The sequence below is a fragment of the Vicia villosa genome, unplaced genomic scaffold, assembly GCF_029867415.1.
Source record: "Vicia villosa cultivar HV-30 ecotype Madison, WI unplaced genomic scaffold, Vvil1.0 ctg.001359F_1_1, whole genome shotgun sequence".
In the NCBI taxonomy this organism is placed as follows: domain Eukaryota; kingdom Viridiplantae; phylum Streptophyta; class Magnoliopsida; order Fabales; family Fabaceae; genus Vicia; species Vicia villosa.
In genome coordinates this window covers 73,757-96,402 of record NW_026705589.1, presented here as the reverse complement: position 1 = coordinate 96,402, position 22,646 = coordinate 73,757, and the positions used below count along the sequence as shown (strand labels likewise).

At 31.7% G+C, this 22,646-nt stretch overlaps 2 protein-coding genes across 2 annotated transcripts; one reads left to right on the top strand and one right to left on the bottom strand.

Moving 5' to 3' along the window:
- Positions 1-4,016: 4,016 nt before the first annotated feature.
- Positions 4,017-6,835, top strand: LOC131634807 (pentatricopeptide repeat-containing protein At3g48810-like). The gene has a single exon (XM_058905430.1). The coding sequence runs from the start codon at positions 4,120-4,122 to the stop codon at positions 6,097-6,099; it is 1,980 nt and encodes a 659-aa protein (XP_058761413.1). The 5' UTR covers positions 4,017-4,119; the 3' UTR covers positions 6,100-6,835.
- A 3,249-nt stretch (positions 6,836-10,084) lies between these two features.
- Positions 10,085-14,589, bottom strand: LOC131634821 (pyrophosphate--fructose 6-phosphate 1-phosphotransferase subunit alpha). The gene is made up of 18 exons (XM_058905446.1): positions 14,363-14,589; positions 13,940-14,112; positions 13,700-13,812; positions 13,243-13,317; positions 13,026-13,139; positions 12,868-12,935; positions 12,645-12,728; positions 12,429-12,482; positions 12,267-12,347; positions 12,082-12,175; positions 11,918-11,991; positions 11,588-11,698; positions 11,468-11,512; positions 11,209-11,370; positions 11,003-11,119; positions 10,768-10,871; positions 10,515-10,680; positions 10,085-10,428 (listed from the first exon to the last, which is right to left on the bottom strand). The coding sequence occupies exons 1-18, from the start codon at positions 14,450-14,452 to the stop codon at positions 10,300-10,302; spliced, it is 1,854 nt and encodes a 617-aa protein (XP_058761429.1). The 5' UTR covers positions 14,453-14,589; the 3' UTR covers positions 10,085-10,299.
- Between the last annotated feature and the right edge of the window lie 8,057 nt (positions 14,590-22,646).

Genomic DNA, 22,646 nt, shown 5'->3' with positions numbered 1-22,646 from the left:
TAGCACTTACTAATCCCTAAGTTTTCCAACTGTGTCAGGTGGCATTAGAGCAGGTTTCTCCTATTTCTTTTGGTAGCTAGATCATCCATGGAAGATCAACTGGTCAGAGAAAATCTTAAGGAAATTACAACAGCTTTTACCGGGACTCTAACTGCTTTGATTGAAGAGATGGCGAATTTAACAAATCATGTGAACAATGCCAACAACAATGAGAATTGGTGAAGAGACAGGGGAGGTGAACATGTTAGGATTCTGAGGGTTGAAACAACAATTATGTTGTTATTGTTGAAAAATCGTGTTTTGAAGAAGATCTCTATGAAGAAGACGTAGTTGATCACATATATCAACATATTGATAAATATTGAAAAACAAATATCATATTCAATTGATAAATATTGTAAAATAAATATCATATGTAATGTATCTATATTAATATATTCTTGCTTAAAAAAATATGAATTGAAAAAAAAATTATTTGATTACTTAAATATAATTTTCTTACTATCATTTCATATAATAAAGCAAAAGGAGTACTTTGGCAAGTTTGCCAAGTGTCACTCCTCATGCATTCTAACAATTTCTTTCCGTTCTATTTATAGTAAATTTTATTATTTTTTATTTATTTATTTAATCATTTCATACAATAAAGCAAAATGAGTACTTTGGCAAGTTTGCCAGGTGTCACTCCTCATGCATTCTAACCATTTCTTTCCGTTCTATTTATAGTAAATTTTATTATTTTTTATTTATTTATTTAATTATTTGGTTATATTTATTTAATTATTTATATAAAAAAAATTGTTTGAAACACGTGAAGATGTTATTATTAGTTTCACTATTGAAAATCTCAATAATCCCTTATGAATGATATTTTGTTTACGTGAAATAAGGAGTAGGTGGACCATTGGGAAGATCAAACATTAGACCATTTAGAAGATCAAACATCGCTCATTCTGTTTTGATTCTCACGTTTGGAATTTATTGGATAAAAAATTAATCAATGCAAAGCTGTCAAAATTCACTCATTCCTTATGCTATAAAACTATACCTTCACTTTCTTGAAGTCATCTACCATTCTCAGGATAAACCTCTGACAAAATCCTCCATCAACCAATCCAAGTCCGCCCAACCATTCACCATAAACCCTCTTTTTGTAAGAAACCTAACCACAACACCTTCAATCTCTTCAGCACAACAACTGTAAAATCACAAACACAAATCCTAAACCTCACCATAACACCTTCAATCGCATCCGCACAACAATTGTACAATCACAAAAACACCATCAAGAAGATGGAGAAATTAGGAAGACGTACCTAAATTTTTTACTTTTTGTTTCCTTCCATTTTGTTGTCTTATTTTAATTTTTCATCTGCATTAATAAGCCATGTAACTGTAACAGTAAAATTATATAATTGATTAGGGTTTGGGTTTATTTGGGTTGAGGATATTTTACTTGATGTTTTGATTGTTAAGTCGTAGAGAGAAAAGGCAGAGAATTAGAGGAATTGGGGTTCGAAACGTTACAAACAGAGAGGTTTTTTTTATAATTGGTAAATTAATATTTATTTTTATTATATTCCAATTAATGTAATTTAACAATTATTTTTATGGGAAATTATACATTATCAACTTAATAGATTTCCCTTTAATTTTTATCAAACAAACAAACCCATTTTCCATGTATCTTTTGGCATACTATGAATTATGACAATATTTAAATATTAATGGTTTGTTATTTAAAATAAGTTATAAAAACTAAAAGAATAATAAATAAAATAAGGGTAATATAACAAAAAGAAGTTCTCTTTCTTCTTTTTGTCACATTCTGATTTTAAATTTAAATTCGTGATTTTAAATTTAAATCTCATTAATAAGGAAACATTTAATAAAAAAATGAATGGGTTGAAAAATATCTATAATTTTTCGCTTTTAAGAACAATAATGAACGACAAAATAAGAAAAATTGGAATTTAGAGAGTCATAAAATAAAATAATATTAGGCTATAAATTGAAATCAAATAGGTTATAATTAATATTTAGAGTTGATGCATTTGCATCACTCACAAAGTTTTTGCTATGGTAATAGAAGAAATAAACTTTTTTTTATTAACTGTTTTTCATGTAAAAGTCATAATTATTTGTCGGGTAATATAAAAAAAAATGTTTGAGACAGTAATAATGATGAAGTCAATTTTATTTAATTTAAATAGTAGATAATAGTAAAATAAAAAACATTAAAATAAATCTATATAAATTAAAAACAAATAATGCACTTATTTAAGAAAATATAGTATTAATTTTAACGTTAATGTTGTATTAAATTTGACAATAGTAATTTTATAATTAGTATTAAATAAAAAATTATATTGATTAATAGAATAAAAAATATATGATACAAGAAGAGCTCATTTTATTTAATACAAACTAAATAATTTTTTTTACGATTGTTAATATACACAAAAAAATAACTAAAAAGATATTAATAATTATTTTATTAGCCTAATTGAGAAATTTTTTAAAAGAAAGTTTACCAGTTATATTTAAAAAGATTTGAATTTAATTGTGTTACACTGATAGATTAGCCCATAGATTTAATAAAATAAATATGATTGTAATAGTAAATTCCTTTAATGGCTATTCTACTCTCACGGTTAGGGGTGGAAATAGGTCAGGCCGATAACAGGGGCCTACAGGCTAGCCTATATAGGCTCAGGCCACACATTATTTTTAAATAGAAAAGGCCTAGGCTTTTTTATAAGCATATTTAGTTAAAAAGGCTAGGCTTCAGGCCTTAAAAAAAAGCCTTTTAAACCTACTAGGCTGGCCTATTTAAATAAATATGAATACTTTTTTTATTATCATTATATTATGTTTTGTACTTTGAATTAAAATACAATAATAAAACTTGGTTATCTTGAAGAACTTGTGAAAATAATATGAAAACACCTGATGAACATTGTTCTCATAAGTTCTTTTAGTTAGTTAGTCTATTCAAACATTATTTTAATTGTTTATTTACATATGTCTAAAACAAATAGACTTTTATGTAGGCTAACAGGCTAACCAGGCCTTCGAAAAGGCCAGACTCATGCCTTAAAAATAAGCCTACGACAGGCTTCAGGCCAGGCTTTGGGTTCAATTTTTTTGACAGGTCAGGCTTAGGCTTGGCAAAGCCTAGCTCGGCCCAGCCTATTTTCACCCCTACTCACAGTACATGTATTTTCTGTTTTTTTTGTAGTGAATGAAATAATATATTTTTATCCATAAATTATTATTAGAATAAAATATAGTTAAAAAATCAAATGTAAGGGGAAAAGATTTTAAAAATAACGTGAGATTCTATGGTGCATGGGTTCTCTAAAATGGTAACATTTATACTAAAAGTTGATATAATATTTGTTTTAACAAAAAATGTAAGATAATATGATGTATAGAAATCACAACTTTCTTATGAAAAAACAAATGAATATTATATATTTAATTTATTTTATTATGTATTAAATATTTATAAGAAAGATGAATAAATGTAAATGTATAATATATGAATTTTATATTCATATGATATTTTTGTTAATGTAAATTCATACTATATATCTTTGTAAAAAAACAATTCTTAACTTTAAAACTTAAGTCAATAAATAAAAATTATTTTTAATATTTGAAAAATTCTATCTCAAAAGTTAATATTTTCAGAAAATAAATGAATTATTAAATATTTTTTGTTGAATGTTTGAGATGAGAGAAAATATTTTTATTACGCATAAAATTTTATTGAATCTTTTTATCTCGTGCCTCGTACGAAGACGATCTAAGGCCGTGAGTATATTAATCATTATATGGTTATTTTGAATTTCATTATAGTCATAGAGATCGAAATCAATCATACTAAATTTAAACCTGTGTCTCGCATAGGTGATAGGTATACACAATAGTAAATTAGGAACATAGATTGATTATAATAGATAGAAACAGTAGAAAAGAAGAATCAATAGTATACGGCACAGATACTCCCATTAAACAAAACCAAATTTCCAAAACCAACTCATCAACCTCTTTTCCTTTCTGATACAAACAATGGCATGGTTTCAACTTTAAACCTTTACTTTTCACCAAAACATGTCAATGTATTTGAAAGATGGTTGTTCCTTATTATTAAAACTTCGTAAATCTCCAATCCCATTCGTTCTAACCACAAACCCAATTTCAAACCCTGACAACCCCTCTCCAATTCCCGAATCCCAAGTTTTACAAGTATTAAAAAATGAACCTGACATTGTTTCATCACTTGAATACTTCAAATCCTTAGCAAATTCAGGAGCTTTCAAACACACCCAATTAACATACCAAACCATGATTGAAAAGCTTGGACGAAACAACGAAATGGACGCTGTTCAGTATCTTTTGCAACAGATGAAGCTGGAAAGTGTACCTTGTTCTGAAGAGTTGTTCATCTGTGTGATGAATTGTTATAGGAGAGCAAAGTTAGGTGAACAGGGTTTGAAGATGTTTTATAGGATTAGGGAATTTGGGTGTAAGCCTAGTGTTAAGATATATAATCATCTTTTGGATTGTTTACTTGGTGAAAACATGTTTAAGATGATTAGTCCTCTTTATAATAACATGAAAGGTGAAGGATTGGAACCGAATGTGTTTACGTATAATATTCTTCTTAAGGCGCTTTGTAAAAATGGGAAGGTTGATGGTGCATGCAAGCTGCTTGAGGAAATGTCTAATAAGGGTTGTCCTCCTGATGATATTAGCTACACTACTATAGTTTCGTCTATGTGTAAATCGGGTGAAGTGGATAAAGCGAAAGAGATAGCTTTGAGATTTGAGCCTGTGGTGCCGGTTTATAATGCTTTGATTCATGGAATGTGTAAGGGATATAGGATTAAGGAGGCGTTTGATTTGATGAATGAGATGGTGGGTAAAGGGGTTGACCCGAATGTTGTTAGTTACTCGACGGTTATTAGTTGTCTTTCTGATATGGGGAATATTGAGTTGTCGCTTGCAGTTTTTGCGCAAATGTTTGTGAGAGGATGTAGCGCTAATGTTCATACATTTACTTCTTTGATAAAAGGTTATTTTATGCGAGGGAGACTCGGTGATGCTCTTGGTTTGTGGAATCTCATGATTCGAGAGGGAGTTAAGCCAAATGTAGTTTCGTACAACACTCTTATACACGGTCTTTGCTCCAATGGGAGGATGGACGAGGTAGTATATGTATGGAATCAGATGGAGAAGGATTTTGTTCGTCCAAATGTGACCATGTATAGCACTATCATACACGGCTTTGCAAAATCGGGGGATTTGATTAGCGCCTGTGAAATATGGAACAAGATGATAAATTGTGGTTGTCGTCCAAATGTTGTGGCGTATACCTGCATGGTGGATATCCTTTGTCGGATGTCTATGTTTGATCAAGCTTTTGATCTTATTGATAATATGATTTCTGATGGTTGTCCTCCAACTGTTGTTACATTCAACAACTTTATCAAGGGCTTATGTCGTGGCGGAAGAGTAGAATGGGCGATGAATGTGCTTGATCAGATGGAGAAATATGAATGCTTACCTAATATCAGAACATATAATGAGTTATTGGATGGTCTCTTTAAGGCGAACGCATTCAGAGAGGCTTGTGGACTTATAAGAGAGTTGGAAGAAAGGAATGTGGAGTTGAATTGCATCACTTACAACACTATCATGTATGGTTTATCTTTTCAAGGAATGCATCAACAAGTTTTGCAGCTTTTGGGGAAAATGTTGGTAAATGGAGTAAAGCCAGATGACATTACGGATAATATAACTATCAATGCATATTGTAAGTTGGGTAAGGTTAGAACAGCTATCAAGGTTTTGGATAATATCACTGCTGAAAAGGAATTTTGTGCAGACATAATAACACATACTATTATTTTATGGGGTATCTGTAATTGGTTAGGCATTGAGGAGGCTATTGTGTATCTTCATGAAATGTTGAATAAAGGAATATTTCCCAATATTGCCACTTGGAATGTGTTGGTTCGAGGCTTCTTTAGTAACTTAGGTCATTTGGGACCAATCCGCATTTTGGATGATATATTGGGAACTCGATAATATGGTATGCAATTTTCAGAAATTGATTCCCAGCCGTCAAAAAGTGAATTTAGAGTGGGGAGATCATGACCATGGATAATAATCTAATGTTTAAAACCAGATTGTCTTATTTATGATACAGGTTGTTCAATCTTTTACAAATGATAGTCATTCTCCCAACTGCTTGACTGCAGTGGACTGCGAGTCGCAACTGCGGGCAATCCAGGTCCATAATTTCCAGCTTCATGACCTTCCGTTGTGACAATAACAGTATGTAACAGATTACCACATGAAAGACCCTAGCTGGGAGCAGTGAAAATGTGGAGAATGAATATGGTAGGGAGTGGAATCTCTGGTAGAATTACAGAATTCAATTTTGGCTCTCTCCAAATGTGACATGCTGAGTATCTCATGTAATTTTTTAAATATAAGTGTACCTTAATTTTCTAAATCGTCAAATAAGCTTTATGATCGATCTTCAGGCAGCATCAATATGATTAGTACAAGGGACTTCTTTTTTCTGATGAAGTTCAATTCTAAAAACAAAGCATGCTGCAAACAGTGTGAACAGAAAGTGGCAGCTGTGTATGTAGTTGATAATGCCAAGTGCAACATAAAACAGGTTGTAGATACATATTTACAACTGTATTTTAATATTGTATAATGTATTAAATCGAAATCTGACCAATTTAAGTTGCAATTATATGCTTAACTCAGTTTTCTTTGGACAAACTGAACAGAAGAGTTGCAGAATTTTTTATTCAATCCTCTTAAATTTGTTTTGTTTTCATCTTCATAGCTTTTTTCTCCAAACTGTCATGCTATATTTTATTTGTTCATTACCAAACTATGCTATGTTGATCATAAGCATGTGGTTGTTTATTTACTAGTTAAACTGTGGCTTGATAGATAAGTTATGTCTTCGTTTTTATGAATTTTCAATTACTTTCTCCATTCTGATTTATTTTCACTGAATTTTTTTCTTCTGATTTATCAATTGAGGTGTAGTTTGAAAGTTCCATTTGAAAGAGCAACAAGAGAATATTGAGTTTGTATTTCTATTTATAATTTATAGTTTTATACTATTCTGTCACATACGTAGTTTCCTTTTTTTAGGACTATGTAATGGAAATCAGTGTGGATGATTTCATTTTATTTATTGAACTAATTACATCTCACTTAATATAGTGAGTAGACAGGCAAACTCCCAACTACCTCTAACAAATACTAACCAAGTGATTGTTGTTTTATATCTATTATTCTCCCACAAGATCAAGATGGATTTAAACAAATCACTTCAAGTTTGGTAAGCAAATTTTGAAAAGTTGTTGTGTTCAAAGACTTTTTGTTTTATATCTATTATTCTCCCACAAGATCAAGATGGATTTAAACAAATCACTTCAAGTTTGGTAAGCAAATTTTGAAAAGTTGTCGTGTTCAAAGACTTTGTGAGTGTGACACTGGTTTGCGCAGAGGCAGGAACATGTTTGACTAACATTTTCTTCGAAACAAATGTCCAACTAGATGTGTTTTGTCGTGCACAAAGAACTGGGTTATGTCAGAGCAAAACTGGAGCATGTTTGACTAACATTTTCTTCGAAACAAATATCCAACTAGATGTGTTTTGTCATGCACGAAGAACTGGGTTATGTCAGAGCAAAACTGTCACAAAAAACTGTGGGATGAAGAAAACGATTCAAAGATTTAAAGACTATAGGATGAAGAAAACAATTTAAAGACTCTGGCTTGCTCCGTACTTTTCCATGAGATCATCAAAAATCAAGAAACATGCATCGACCGGTTACAGATCGTCAAGTGTCAGGACACCCGACCTAATCAGTATCATTATAAGCAATTAATATAGGAGTTGTCTCAGCAGTAAAGAATAAGTTCCGCGGAGAGGAACCTTTCAAGTAGTGAATTATACGACGAACTGCTGCTAAGTGAAGATTGCGAGAATAGTGCATGAACTGACTTACCTGTTAAACAACAAATGATATGTCAGGACAAATAGTTGTCCAGTAATTAAGACTACCAATGAGTTACTGATACAATAAATGACCGGTCAAAAGGTCATCCTCATCACAATGGTATTTGACATTAACTTCAAGAGGAGTATCTCTCAGATTAGTTTATTGGAGAAATATATCCTTGGAAGTAGAATGAACTTCAAGACCAAAAAAATAATGCAAATTACTAAGGTTTTTCATATAAAAAAGGTTTGCAATTGCTATTTAAGTTCTTGTATGAATGTCAGATCAGAACCAGTAATAATCATATCATCAACGTAAATAAGGAGAAGAACAATGGTTGATGAACAAAGATGGTTCATTTTAACTATGAGTAAAGGAGAATCCAAGTATAGTAGAACGAAACTTCTCATAAAAAGCTCTAGGCGTTTTGTCTCAACCCATATAAAGAGCGTTTGAGTTTACACACGACACACCTTTAAAGGAAGAGAATAGACCTTGAGAGGAAGTTATATAAATATCTTCAATCAAATTGTCATGAAAAAAAATACATTTTTCACATCCATTTGATGAAGACCGCCCATTAGAAACTGCTATAGAAAATCAGAGTGCGAACAATTGTCATTTAGGCAACTAGTGCAAATGTCTCATCATAGTCAATTACATGTTCTTGATTGTTTCCTAAGACAACCAATCGAGCCTTGTAATTGTTGAGAGAACCGTCAAATTCATTTCCCACGATACACATATTTGCAACTTATGGGTTGTTTTGACTAAATTACAGTTTTAGTTTAACAGAATCTGCATATGTGGCAAGCCACATGGAAATTCGTATTTTTTTTTTTTTAATTTTTCCATGAGTTAAGATCCACGTAGGTTGAGACTCCCACCAAGTGAGCTACATGTTTTGGTTGAAATTTAATTGCTTCAACCCTAATTAATATAAAAACATATAGTTGCACCATTTTAAAACTGAACAATATAATTAGTTACATATACTTTGTATATATAATTAAATAATTATATATACATAGTTACATGGTTGTTTTTTAATTACAATGTAATTATACAGTATATATTACACATAGTTATAATTAGTTAATACATTAATTGCAATTTATATAATTTAAAAAATAACATTTATATATTATTTAATAAAATATAATTAGTTAATACATTAATTGCAATTTATATAATTTAAAAAATAACATTTATATATTATTTAATAAAATATAATGTAATAACGTTAATATATTAATTGTGTTTTTAATAAGTTTGTTAAATAAAATTAATATTAAATAGAAAAATTTATTAACTATTAGTATTATTTCATATTCAAATATATTTATAAAATAAATAATTTATAAAATAGCAGTAAACAAATAAATATTTTAAATAATAGCAGTAAACAAATAAATAATTTATGAAATAATACATATGTAAAAATAACAGTAAACAAATAAAATATTATAAGATAGTTTATGAAATATAGAATGCAATATATAATTTATACTTTCGATTCAAAAACTAAACAACAAAAATTGTTTGATCCAATGGTAGCATCTCTTCTCTTTAATGTAGGGGACATTTTAATGCTTGAATCAAATATTATTCAATGCTATGTCCGAACAATTCTTTTGGTAGGTCGATATGTTTACTAAAAGTGATTCAGCACTTTGGAAATAAAGCTTATATGGCACCATCATTCGCACTAAAACATTGAAAAAGCACAAGATTGAATCATTGTAACTTGTAATTATTTTTCCTTCCCAATATTCTTAAACTATTTTTTTATTCCTACCTTTAGAAAAAAACACACAACCACTATCCATGGTTTTTAACATACTTAGTTTTCATCACTAGTATTAGAATACTAGTATAGTAGTATTATTATGGATAAAACTTCATTAAAGAAAACCATGTTCAATAAGAAACACTTAAATAATCTATGATGATCTAAGCAAAAATAAACAACGGCTTGTATGATAAAAAATTAAAAATACAACTCATGCACACAAAATGTCAAAAACTGTCAATTGCAACTTAACAAATCACTCAGTTATTATATTATAGGAACAGAAGAAGGAACCAAAACTTTGAATAAAATAAATCTCATACAATCTCCCTGTTGACATGACAAGCACCATCTAGTCATTTATTTTTCTCAATCATAAACTACTTCCACTGCTATAAAATCAAAAATGTTATGCCGGAAATTCTTGATAAAGAATACAACTTTAGCAACGGACGTTTAAAAAAGGGATGCCGTGTGGCCGGAAGATGATGACATTGCGGTTAGAACTTCGGTAACAGATCCCATGACGCTCAAAGCCGCTTTCAGAACCTCTTGAGGACACCCTGGCTTTACAATGGTTCGGACCTAGCAACAAAGAAAAAATCGCATGAGATGCATTGATATGATTGAATTGCGGAGTAAGAGTGTATGCAAGAGTTAATTGTCAAGACCTGTTCAAGATACTCCTGAAGTTTCTTGATGCGACCCATGTAGTCTTGGTCTTCGACATTAAGAGTTATAGGCTTTGCATCTGCACCAGGACCATCATACTGAAGAGGACCTGGATTTCTGTAAATATCATCCACAAGGAAGCTTGTCGCTTTGCTACGCAACAGCCTGCAATTAAGAACATGCATTAGTGACTTGACTAGCAAGAAATATAGATTCAGAGGCATATACATAAAATATGACTAGTCGTCTTACTCGTATGCTTTGCCTCTCAGATCCACAGTAGCTGGATGGATAGCAGGTTTTCCGATTGATGTAGCTCCGGGATTTGGGGACCAACGTTTCACCGTCATCATAGACTGAATTTCATTGCAAACACACAAAACTATAAACACTCTATCTATAACATGGACAGCATTGATATATACTATAAAAAACAAGGATGAAAAATCACTAAACACGGGAGGGAGGTAAGCGGAAAAAAACATACTGAAATTGGAGCGGCACCACATTTCCACTTGTTTACCGGATTCTTCAAGTTAGTTACAGTTGCCATGTATCCATTCAAACCAGCAGCCAGTATGTGGTAGCAGATGTGTCCAAGAACCTGCAATATTGTCAATCAACGAGTATATTAATCAAACGCTGATGCCGTTTAACTAGATGGACTAATAAAAGGCAACTAAATCAACATACATATGCATAATCACTGTCAAACTTCGATGGAAGGGATCCTCGAGCTTGATATCCAAAAAAGTGGCAAATGGCGTTGAATTTCTTTCCCTTGTATGTGCCTTCTTTCTGACGCTTGTTTATCTCTACTTCCACAAGGTACGCTAGAAGTTTCTCAGTCTCAATCTATAAGGTGTCGAAAAGTAAGGACAACAAGGACATGAAGGAGCTGAAAGTATAGCAAATAACATAAACAGCAAAGCATCTGGTGATTATTATTTACCTGAGACAACTGTGCTGAGTCATCAGATTCAGGGTAAAGGAGCAGCTGCAACAATGAAAGTTCACAGTTAGAAAATAGTTGGATTGTTGATAAAGTTCAGCAAAATAATTACTTGTTTACCTGTCTCCTGATAAATGGTGGTAGAAACTCAAATAAAGCAGAAGCCCATGGTGAAAGCTGAACAGATATCTTGTCGGCAGCAACACCTTGTCGGAGTAACCCGTGAATTTCCTGAAATACAAAAGGGGTTTTCCAAGAATGGATTAAGATTACATTCTTTATCATATGCATAAGAATAAGATAAGCACGGAGTTGAGTTGTTTATCCAAATAGAGACAAATTGTGTTTTCTGAAGCTTCAACAGACTCAAATGGCTTTAAGAAACACACAGATGTATGAATACTTTAATGGACGAGAGATTCAAATGTTCACTATTTGGCTGAGGTTTACCTTTAAGAGTGCATACACTTCAGGAATGCTCTCAATCAGACCTTCTGGAAGGAGGATTACTCCGTGATATTTGTCTGAGAAAAGCATAGGAATATGATCTCAGAACTCAAAAGATCGAAAGAAAAAAAAAAAGACTAGGTGGAAATAATTTAGATAATTCAAACCTTGCTCTGCTCTAGCCTGAATTGCGTCAGAAATCTTTCGTGAAATTTCAAAAAGGGTAAGCTTTGATTGAGCAACCTCCTCACCAAGAATTACCTGAATAGAGTAATAGTAAAGTATAGTTTGTCAGCATCAGACAATTGCGCAATCGGTCAAAAGTGAAATGATATAGGACATTAGAACATACCATGTTTGGATGGGACTGAAGAGTGCATTCCAAAGCAACATGCGATGCCTTGCGTCCCATCAGACGAATGAAATAATAATACTAGCAAGGAAAACTCAGTCAGAAAGGTACTTCAAATGAAAAGGTGTTTGTATGTTTTCACAAGGAAATTAGAGTCCTTACCTTCTCTGCAGAGAGAGCATCGGTGCAGACATTGCTAATGAGCTGAGAATTCACCTGAATGAAAAAAGAAAATATTCACATATAATTAATTTGTTCGTTATTTCTTAGCTTTCATTTTCAATTTAAAGTATAAAGTAAATCAAATATATTGAATTCAATTTCATGTTAATGCTGAAACATGTTTAAACAAGAGTTCTCGCCCTGATAGGAAAATACCTTGCAAATTGTATCAAAACCAACATTTGTTTCCACAAACTGGTTTTTAAGATCTCCATTTGAAGTCACGGGAACACCAACCACCTGCAGAATCAAAACAACCATGATGATCAGCAAAATTAGTTACTGAAATTGTACACTGAAATATAATATTCGGTTAAACAGATCAAGTAATTGAACAAATACTAGTTATAACGGATTCAAGAATGACCGGATCATATACCTTTGTGGGGCATTTCGCAACAGCAAATGTCTCTGCAAGCTGAGCAGCATCCGTGTTGGATGTCACACCTGAAATAAAACCAAGGTCATGATTTAGAAACACCCTTTAAAGATGTGATGCGACCGTAACCATACAGGAAGATCAATGAAGAAGTATACCTCCAATGATAACAAGACCATCAAGTTTCAAATTGTTGCATGCAGCAAGTGCGGCATTGACTTGTTCAGTGGTCTTAATTTGATCTTTTGTACGCCCAAGCAAATCATAACCACCTAATAAAGAAACAACCATAATCCAATAGTAAAGGTCAAAAAAATTTATGACAATTGGTTGGCTAATCTAATCAGAACAACTGCTTCTTTTTCCAAAACCAACCTTGATTTTTGTATGTGGCGAGAACACTATCAGTTATCTCCAAAGTTTTCTGGGCAAATAGACCTTCTGAACCCCCTGAAAAAAGGAGAAAAAAATATGCAGACCTAGTTACTCAGTTTTCTAACAAATGTATCTATTTCATGGTCAACAAGGTTTCAAATATCAGTCATGATTGCGTAAAGGCTTTCGCGATTTTAGTCGATACAGATGTTGGGACGCTGATTGCAGTCGTCATAGTGTGAATTAACCACAATTTGTTCCTTATCACAAGTATCGGTATTGGCACCTTACAATACGATTTTAAAACTTTATGATAAATAAGTAGTTATCCAATTACAATATATTGTATATATGTGATAAAACAGCTGTGTATAAACTGTGAAGCAATGACACAACACGTAAAACCAACACAAATTCAATCAGAGGTAATCGAAAAATGAAGATCAGTGCAAATTACCAAGAAATCCGAGCAAAACATTCTTAGGGTTGTGAATATTGAGAGCAGAGTGAAGACCCCAAATAACATTGTGTCCACCAGGAGATTGTCTACCACAAAAAACAATTCCAACCCTGCACCACCACACCAACAACAACATCAGAATTTGTTTGATTCAAATCACACAAAACAAATCAAACACATTCACAACAATGCATAGAAAACATCATTAACAAAAACAACAAATGTATAGAAACTAACCTAATAGGAGGGTGTTCAGTTATGATCTGAGCATCAGCTACTTTAGCAGAAGCCCTAAGAAAATGAGCCAAAGGTTGTCCATAGGTATTAGGGAAAGATCTACTTATAGAAGGTTCATCAGCCGGGTCAGCAGTCGTTGTTGCATCACCAAATTCAACCCTAACCGTTGTTCCCTGCACCAATAATAGCAACAAATCAACCCCATTCCATTCAAATCAACCCCATCTCCAAAACAAAACAAAAAACAAATCTTTCCAAATTCAAACCACCAAAAACAAAAACAAATCAACCCCATTCCATTCAAATCCAAAACCCAAATCAAAAACAAAACAAAAATCAAAACTTTGCAAATCCTATTAAAACCCAAGATCCAAATCAAGACCAAATCACACCAAAAAAAAAAATTGTTAAACAAATACTCACTTGTAGACAAGGAGGAAGTTCTGGTTGGTATAAAGATCTAAGCTTTTGAAGATCTGAGAGTTCTCTTGGAATACCATAATCAGAATCCATGGTAGTGAGAGAAAATGTAAAACAGAATACAAGGTTGTTGGTTTTGGCGACAGATACTAAGCTACTAAGGAGAGTGAGTGAGTAACAACGTTAATGTTATGTTTGAGTGTTGGGCACCCTTTTATTTATGTTGTTGTACCTAAAAAACCATCTTCAAAATCTACCTAATTTTTTTCCATGTATTTTCAAAATCAATGACCCTTATTCTTTTTTTAATTAATAATTAACTTTTTTCTTTGTATTTTCAAAATCAATGACCCCCTTAATCTTTTTTTATTAATAACAAACCTACTAAGCCCATAGATTTAGGGTCCTTTTATCTTTATTCGCATATTCTTCCTTTTGAAAAATAACTACACTTTTCAAATCTTATTTTTATTCCTCCTTTGTCGCCACTTTTTATCTTTTCTTCTATTTTACTGGTGAGAATAAAAAGTAGGATAAAAGAATTCAAATTCTGTTCTTTTAGTAAAGATGATAATGATAATATATGAATATAATAGGAATTTTGGTTTTTGTAGAGTAACGTTGGATTGAGAATAATGAGGGCTCAAAAAATTTGGTGTTGAGTTATATTTGACTGGAGTACTGGACCATAGTTATAAGGTATCACATGCCACACCAATAAATTGATAGGTAGTGGTAGGTTTAATAAAAAAAATAGTGAATAAGAGTTTATTGCTATTAGCTAATTAATTACTAATTAAGTAAATAATGATTATATCAGGTCGGACAGATTTTTTATTTTTAAGGTTTCTATGAATTTATAATCACAAGACAAGAACTAATTTAAAAAGAAAAAAAAAAAAGTGCCTAACATAGGTAAGAAAAAAAGTGATGATTTGATAAGTTGTCGTTTTGGAAAAAAAAATTATATTTTAATATAAGTCACTTTACAATTTTAATGAATAATTAATGCTATTTTTCCTATTATATCCTTAAATATTTATTATTCTCTCTCCTTTCAATTATATAAATTTATCTTCCACATGTCATTAATGAAGGATAATTTTGTAAAAACCTTCATAATTTCTCATTTTCATACAACAATTATTATTTTTCTTAATCTGTGTGAAAAGTCTAAAACGACTTATAATAAAAAACGGAGGGAGTATGTATTATATGTTGTATTAATAAAGAAAAATATATGTTGACTTTAATCCTTTGAAATTTCTGTTGTGTCTAGATCGATGACACTTGTACTAATCTCTCGATGCATTCAGCGTTCAGCGTTTATGCAATCTGTCAAGTTATCACCATGTAATCCGTTAGGAGTTAGGGCTAAGAGGCAACGAGTTAAGAGATGCCAAAGTGCGGAATCGGATGTCGTTTCGATGATCCGCAACATTAAATTATATATATTTCTTGTGGCATTAATGTAACGTTTTTTTTAATTAATAGTAGTATTTTTTAGTTTTGTTAATTATTTATTTTCTACTATTTAAAGAAGAAGAAAAAACAATGACACATATACGCAATCCAGGTGGCATGTACATCTCATTAATACACATAGGTGCCACCTAGATTGGTATATGTATACTTTTTGATACACATAGACGATATTTGGGGTGACTTCACTTTTTTTTTTCAAACGTGATTATTTGAATAAATAATTTAAAATTTTGGTTTTTTAAATAATTAATTTGAAAATTTTGGTTATTCCATAAATTTTTCCACCATTTGTGTGTATGCAATTTTTTTAAGATTAGACTTTAATAAAAAAATATTAATATTTATCTTTTATATAAATAATTAAAATAATAAAGTGAGTAGAAAACATAATTATTTTTCACATATATATATATATATATATATATATATATATATATATTAATTATTCTGTACTAGAAGAAATGTGTAGAGATTTAATGAATTTGAGTTTTTATAGTGGAGGTAAATCTGCAAGGTTAAAATTTCACACAAATGTGAGTCAATGGATAAGTAAGAAGTTAGAATGTGTGAACAAGAGAATTCATAAAATGATCTGTGCTGACTTTATATAGTGTATGAGGTTAGAGTCGTCTGATTATTATGATGTGGATAATCCTTTGAAGGCAGTGATCAGGTGTAGGTCTCATGGTTGTGAGCAATATAACACCTGAGGTCAAAGAGGGCGAGGAATGGTCATCGAATTTAAATTGAAATGAGATGGTTCCTGAGGTTGTGCAAGTATAGGACTCCATGATTGAAGAAAATGCTTATAAGAATTGATTGGTCCTACCTATACTGTTGTACCCCAAAATTTGCCTTCACATCTTTGAGACAAATTAATTCAAGAGGTATCCTCACACTTATAGGAGTCTCAAAAGCCCAAAGATACTCAAGGATTGATTAAGACGAGTTCTCCTCCTAAACAATCAACCCACAACTAGGGTTCTGTTTTTCTCAAAGAAGATTGAGCTTCCAATGCCTCAGATGGACTTCATAGGTCTCTATATGCTCTAGGGTATCCTCATGACAAGTTTCAAGTCTTACTTCACAAGTTTTCTCAGTCAATTATTTAAATGATCAACAGTCAACTATGTTGGACCAAAAGTCAAAAAAAGCACACATTTTGTCAAAAATGCTTACAAAATGAAAAATGCTTCAAATGAAATGATGATCAACAAGGAAGTTGTAGGAGACATCTTGAGCTTTCCAAAAAGTCCAAGATCACCTTCATATGACAAAACTTGAGAGATTTATGATTAATACAAGTTGGGCAAAATGAAGAAAATGGCATGAAAACTTCATTGAAAATTTTGAAGCATTGGTAAAAGAAACCTATCTTTCTAAATTGAGACATATCTAAAAGCATCCAAAAAGACCTCTATTGCCTTTTTAGGTTTATTTCCATTTTTATTTAATTTATTTGGGTTTTCCACAAAATACAAATGTTAAATAAAAATTAAATAAAATCAAATCAAGCCAAAGGATAGGATCAAGGGTGGCGCCTAGTCACATGCTTCTAGAAGAGTATCTTGCACATCCAAGACCACTTAACCACCTTCAAATTCGTGATCTCTCCCTATGGCAACTTTTCAAAATCATAAGGAAAGAATCAAGTGATCTTATGGCCTTTAAAACTTGGTTTTTTTCCTTTCCTATCATTCCTGTCAATTCTATAAATTCAAGAGCCCCCTCTCTGTACCACACACGAATCCACATACAAAAGAAATCACAACAAACTCTCTCTAAAGAAATCGGGAAAAAAATCTCCAAGAGCTTGATTGTTCCAAGTCCAGAGGTCCTGCAATCCAACATCTATAGTGGTAAGGTTTTAAAAAATCCAAATCGATTATTTCATGCATCATTAACATGTTTATGGTTGTGTTCAGGATGATACATAGAACAGGTACAATCCAAAAGGCGTAGGGATTTGATTTAGTCAGACAGGACACCTTGAATCTATTAAAGTTAACTCTTTTTTTTTTTAGATTTTTCAGCCGTGCCGATCGTCCCACATCTATGTGCCGATTTTTGTTTTCTCTCTTTCACTGAATTAATCTTCTATTTTATTTTGTAAATAAATTTAGCTTTAGGTCTTTATTATTTCTAATGTTAAGATAAATTAGAACTTAGTTTTTTTTTTTTTTTACATCTAATCCATTTTCTAAAGAAAAATACCAAAAATAATATAAAAAAATAGTTTTAAGTTTTCTGTGATCTAATTAATTTAGACTTAGGTTTATTTTATTAAAATCAATTGATAATTAATTTAGACATTAAAATTCTTTTTTTTTTATTTTATACCTAAGATTAAACCAAAAAATAATAAGATTTAGGCTTTTATTTCATGAATTTAATTTCGAAATTTTAATTGTAATTAGACTTAGTTTATTCAATTATTTTTTGTTATTAACTTAGAATTTATTTAAATAATTTTTACTAACATAAAAAAATATATCCTTTTGACACATGGAATTCTAAGACATCAAACCAAACTCTTCTCTAACCTTTCATTTTATTTGCTATTTATTTTCATTAGATAGTATGTATAGGACATGTATAAAAACAATGTAATAGTATAGATTTAAATTTCTCGCACAATAGTACTATAAAACTGCCTTAAAGCCATGTAATAGTCTAGATCTTAATTCCCGCCTAATTTGCTATACTTATGTATCTACCCCGAAGCCTTGTAATAGTGTAGGTGTTTAAGTTTCTGCATTTACTTTTATGCTTGTATATATACATATAACTGCTAGTAACATAGGCGTGTATGGTAAGACGAATAAAATTAAACCAGTAGATCGCTAATCAAAGACAAATAACTAAACATAACACACTTGTGCACACACCACCTCTAGGGTAGCCTATCTCAGTTGCCTTATAAGAACAATGGTCATGCCCCTCGAAATAGGGATACTTTAGCAAAGATTCTCTATTCAATCATCACTGTCCCTTCAATAAAAAGATCACAGTCCCTTAATGATCCTTCGAGTTGCCTACAAAAAGAGTGATCTTGACCCTCGATGACCCTACGGTAAATATGATGATAGTCCCTTCAAAATTTTTAAGGTATCCTTATAGTTGTCTTCTATGACCATACGGTGACCATAAGATGTCCCTAATGTAGCACCCCAAATCTAACCAACAATTTATAAAGGAAAATCAGAGTTCAAAATCTCAAAATCAACATACTTGAGACGCCACATTTATCAACTTAAAACATATACGCATACAAGCTTATTATTAAAGATACATAACACATATCAACGAGAGGAATCATAATCCAATAGTCACTCAAACTCAACAATTTCAAACATCGCAGTGGAATTCATAAAACTTATAAACTTCAAGTCATAACATTTTTGTCAACATGGCAACAACTAAACAAAATGTCTCCATACAACGATATCAAAATCCAACTAAAACATAACAACATAAGGTAAGGCAAACGATAATCCCCCCGAGTGCTACGTATTAGAGCAATGGACACCGACTTGAGCTACTAAATGTAACGGCTACTCCTCGTCGTTACCTGCACGTTACCAACAAAGGGTAACATTCAAACAAAAGGGGTGAGATATCAATGAGTAAAAAGGAATGTATGATAATACTTATAGGAGAGTAAAGATCATACATCGTTCACCACTTCTCATCTCAAAACAACTTTCATCACAATAACATATATAATTTCACAACTATGTCATCCACACATCATAACATTCACTTCGTAATCACAACAATTCAAAATGCGACTCAATATGCGACTTAACATTATGCACATGCATGTGGTACCATTTGGAGTAAAACTCTCGTCTTAAACATTGCCACTTAGGGCATCGTCGTTGCCATTTTCAGGCTAATAGTCGTTGCCATTTTCAGGCTAATAGTCGTTGCCATTTTCAGGCTAATAGTCGTTTCCATTTTCAGGTTAATAGTCGTTGCCATTTTCAGGCTAATAGACACTTATGCAATGGATGCGACTCAATGATGCAAATCCACAAAAGACACATTGACAACACACAACAACATCGTCTCATCAACATCAACTCAATGCTAAAGTTCTACGGCAACAACATCATTACCATTATAGTAATATATCACGTCTCAATCACTTCTTTATGGTATACAAGCATACACAACCATTCAACTTAAGCAAAACATCATTAAATTAGAAAATACAATTCAAGAAGGTTTTTAAAGAGTCATTCCAATCATATTCATTAGTTAGACATTGATGTCAGTGTTACGGAGGTTCAAACAACGCTTAAAAAGGAGTTACGAATCGAAAGATACGTCAATTAGAAGTTTCAAAAAGTTTTCAACAACAAGGTTCGCTTAGCGGGTCTAAAAATAGAACACTACTAGAAAACTTCATTTTAGCTTTGGATTTAGCCTCGGCCACCGACACCGAGGCTAAGTAGCCTCGGTCAAACCCAGGTTACCAAGAAGCTAAAAAGGTATTTCAAAGTTACATTTGAAATTTATTTTTATTTAATTCATTAGACACGGTTGATGTCGAGGCTAAGTATTAATTATTATTGTCATTATTATGTAGACACGGTTTCCCGAGGCTAACTTTATATTTTTTAATAGACACGAATGATTATTTGTATTAATAAGTAGACACCTTGCTGAGAATTTACAAAAATTAAAATATTGTCCCCATGAGGTTTCGATCCCAGGACATGTTGAATTGGAATTAACATTTTAACCATTTCATCTATCAAAGTTATTTTATTACTATCTTCAGTGATTTGATTTATTCATTCTATGGTTCTAATAATACCCAAAATTCATTTTCCCTCTCTTCTCTTTTTCATTTCCCTCTTCGTTTTCCCATTTCTTTTTTTCATTCTCTTACTTTTGCGTAAAAACCCTAAAACCAGCCCAGATATCAATAACCTGAAATCAAACAAAAAATCAAAATCCTAAAATCCTAATTGATTCTCCTAATTTTCATCTCTTCGTACGATAGTTGAGAGATGGGGTGAACCAACTGGAAGATCATCCATTCTATTTGATTAAAGTTCATCAGGTATTTTTTTCCCCTTTCCCTCTACCTCTTCCCTCTGCTTTTCATCTCTAATTTTCTTTCATCTCTTAAGAAACAAAAACCCTAAGCATCGTCGGATGAATCATCGGGTTCAACGAGCAAAACCCTAAGCATCGTCGAAGGAATAAACTTCTCCAATTTATCACTATTGCTATGCACTTCTTCTTCGTGTATAGTAGTGTATGCTTCTTAGCTCCATAATTTTAATTGTTTCAACTTACTAACTGCAGTGACTTCTGGTTTTTCTCGCTTTAATACAAATTGAATCTTTATTAAGAGTCTTTCTGCCATTTGTGATTTATAAAAATCATTTCTGAAAATAAAATGAAAGAATCACTTTTTTAAAGCCCACACAAACTAGCCCTTAGTTGGAAGAATTTCTTACAAATTGATTTTTCTGTCACTATATTCTATTTAATAGAGAGTGTTTAATACAACATCATTATCTCTTAGTTCTTGCTGGACACTTTCATTTTAATTATATCACTAACACATACGCGTCTCTAAGTAATTTGTTTGATCTGATTGCTTTCTAGTTTAAAATATGTATGCCATCTGTTACTGTTATTTCCTTTTTTTTCCTTTGGTTGCATAACTTGAAATAGACACATTGACGTGTAATTTCTGATTCTGAATATTTCCAGCTTGGACATCATTCACTCATTCAAGCATAAGTTGACTTGTACATTGACCTTTGGTTCTGCTTCTTGATTCAAATTTTGAAACCAGGTAATCTCTCTCTCTCTCTCTCTCTCACTTATTATTCCGCCATAATGGTAAATATAGGTTGATATTCGGTGTTTTCTGCCACAATATACTAATGTGTAGAAGTCAATATAAATATAATATATGTATTTTTAACTATCACAAATTTCTGCTAAGAAACTATCACAAATTTTCCTTTTTCAATATCGCATGATCAAATGAAGTTTCTAATCTATTTCTCTACCTCTTTTGAATGTAAATTTGAAAGTTATAAATGAGTCACACTTCTAACCAACTTGTTTGCATTTTATTTTGTCAGCAAAGTCTTGTAAATAACTGACTTTGAGTTAACCTTTGAAATGAAAAGCTATAGGTCAATGAAAGGAGTGGTGCCAATAGATAAGCTTAAAATTTCAAGAATTAACTATTTCCTTCTACATGGAATGGAACCAGTTTGGACTAAAAATACTAATATTTCTTTACATATTTCTCTAGATGCAATAAATTTTAACTCAGTGGAAAGAGATTATTTTTTAATTCATTGGTCGATGAATGTATAATGAATCTAAGTTTAATATAAATTAGATACATTGCTTGATAATGAATGCTTAGGTAAAGTTTGGTTAACTTATGAAACAAACAAACAGTAGATGTATGTTGGTTATGCAGGAATGGCAACAGAACAATATCAAGCGTCTAATGAGTTTGTTAAGAAGATGGAGTCTGAAGTGAATGCTTTGAAGGCATTTATAATGCAAAATCTTGCTACTTCAAATGGTCAATCTGCTAGTGCTGTCATTCGACCATCAAATCCTCACTATGATGATGATTTAGATGACCAATCATTAAGTGAACATTGATCATGTCGTCTTAGTAAAAGTAGTCTCGGATGTATATTTTTTTGGACATGATCTTCAATGTATTCCGAGTTTTTGGGTCTGTTTTTTGTTGTAGCTATGACTACTTTTTTGTTGTTGTTTCAACCTATGTAATATTTGGATAATT

Excerpts from the sequence above, each read along its gene's own strand:
- LOC131634821 (XM_058905446.1), bottom strand. The coding sequence starts at position 14,452 with ATGGATTCTGATTATGGTATTCCAAGAGAACTCTCAGATCTTCAAAAG. Across the intron at positions 12,936-13,025 it reads TGGTCTTGTTATCATTGGAG|GTGTGACATCCAACACGGAT; the intron begins GTATACTTCTTC and ends GTTTTATTTCAG. Across the intron at positions 12,729-12,867 it reads TTGCGAAATGCCCCACAAAG|GTGGTTGGTGTTCCCGTGAC; the intron begins GTATATGATCCG and ends TTGATTCTGCAG.
- LOC131634807 (XM_058905430.1), top strand. The coding sequence starts at position 4,120 with ATGTCAATGTATTTGAAAGATGGTTGTTCCTTATTATTAAAACTTCGT.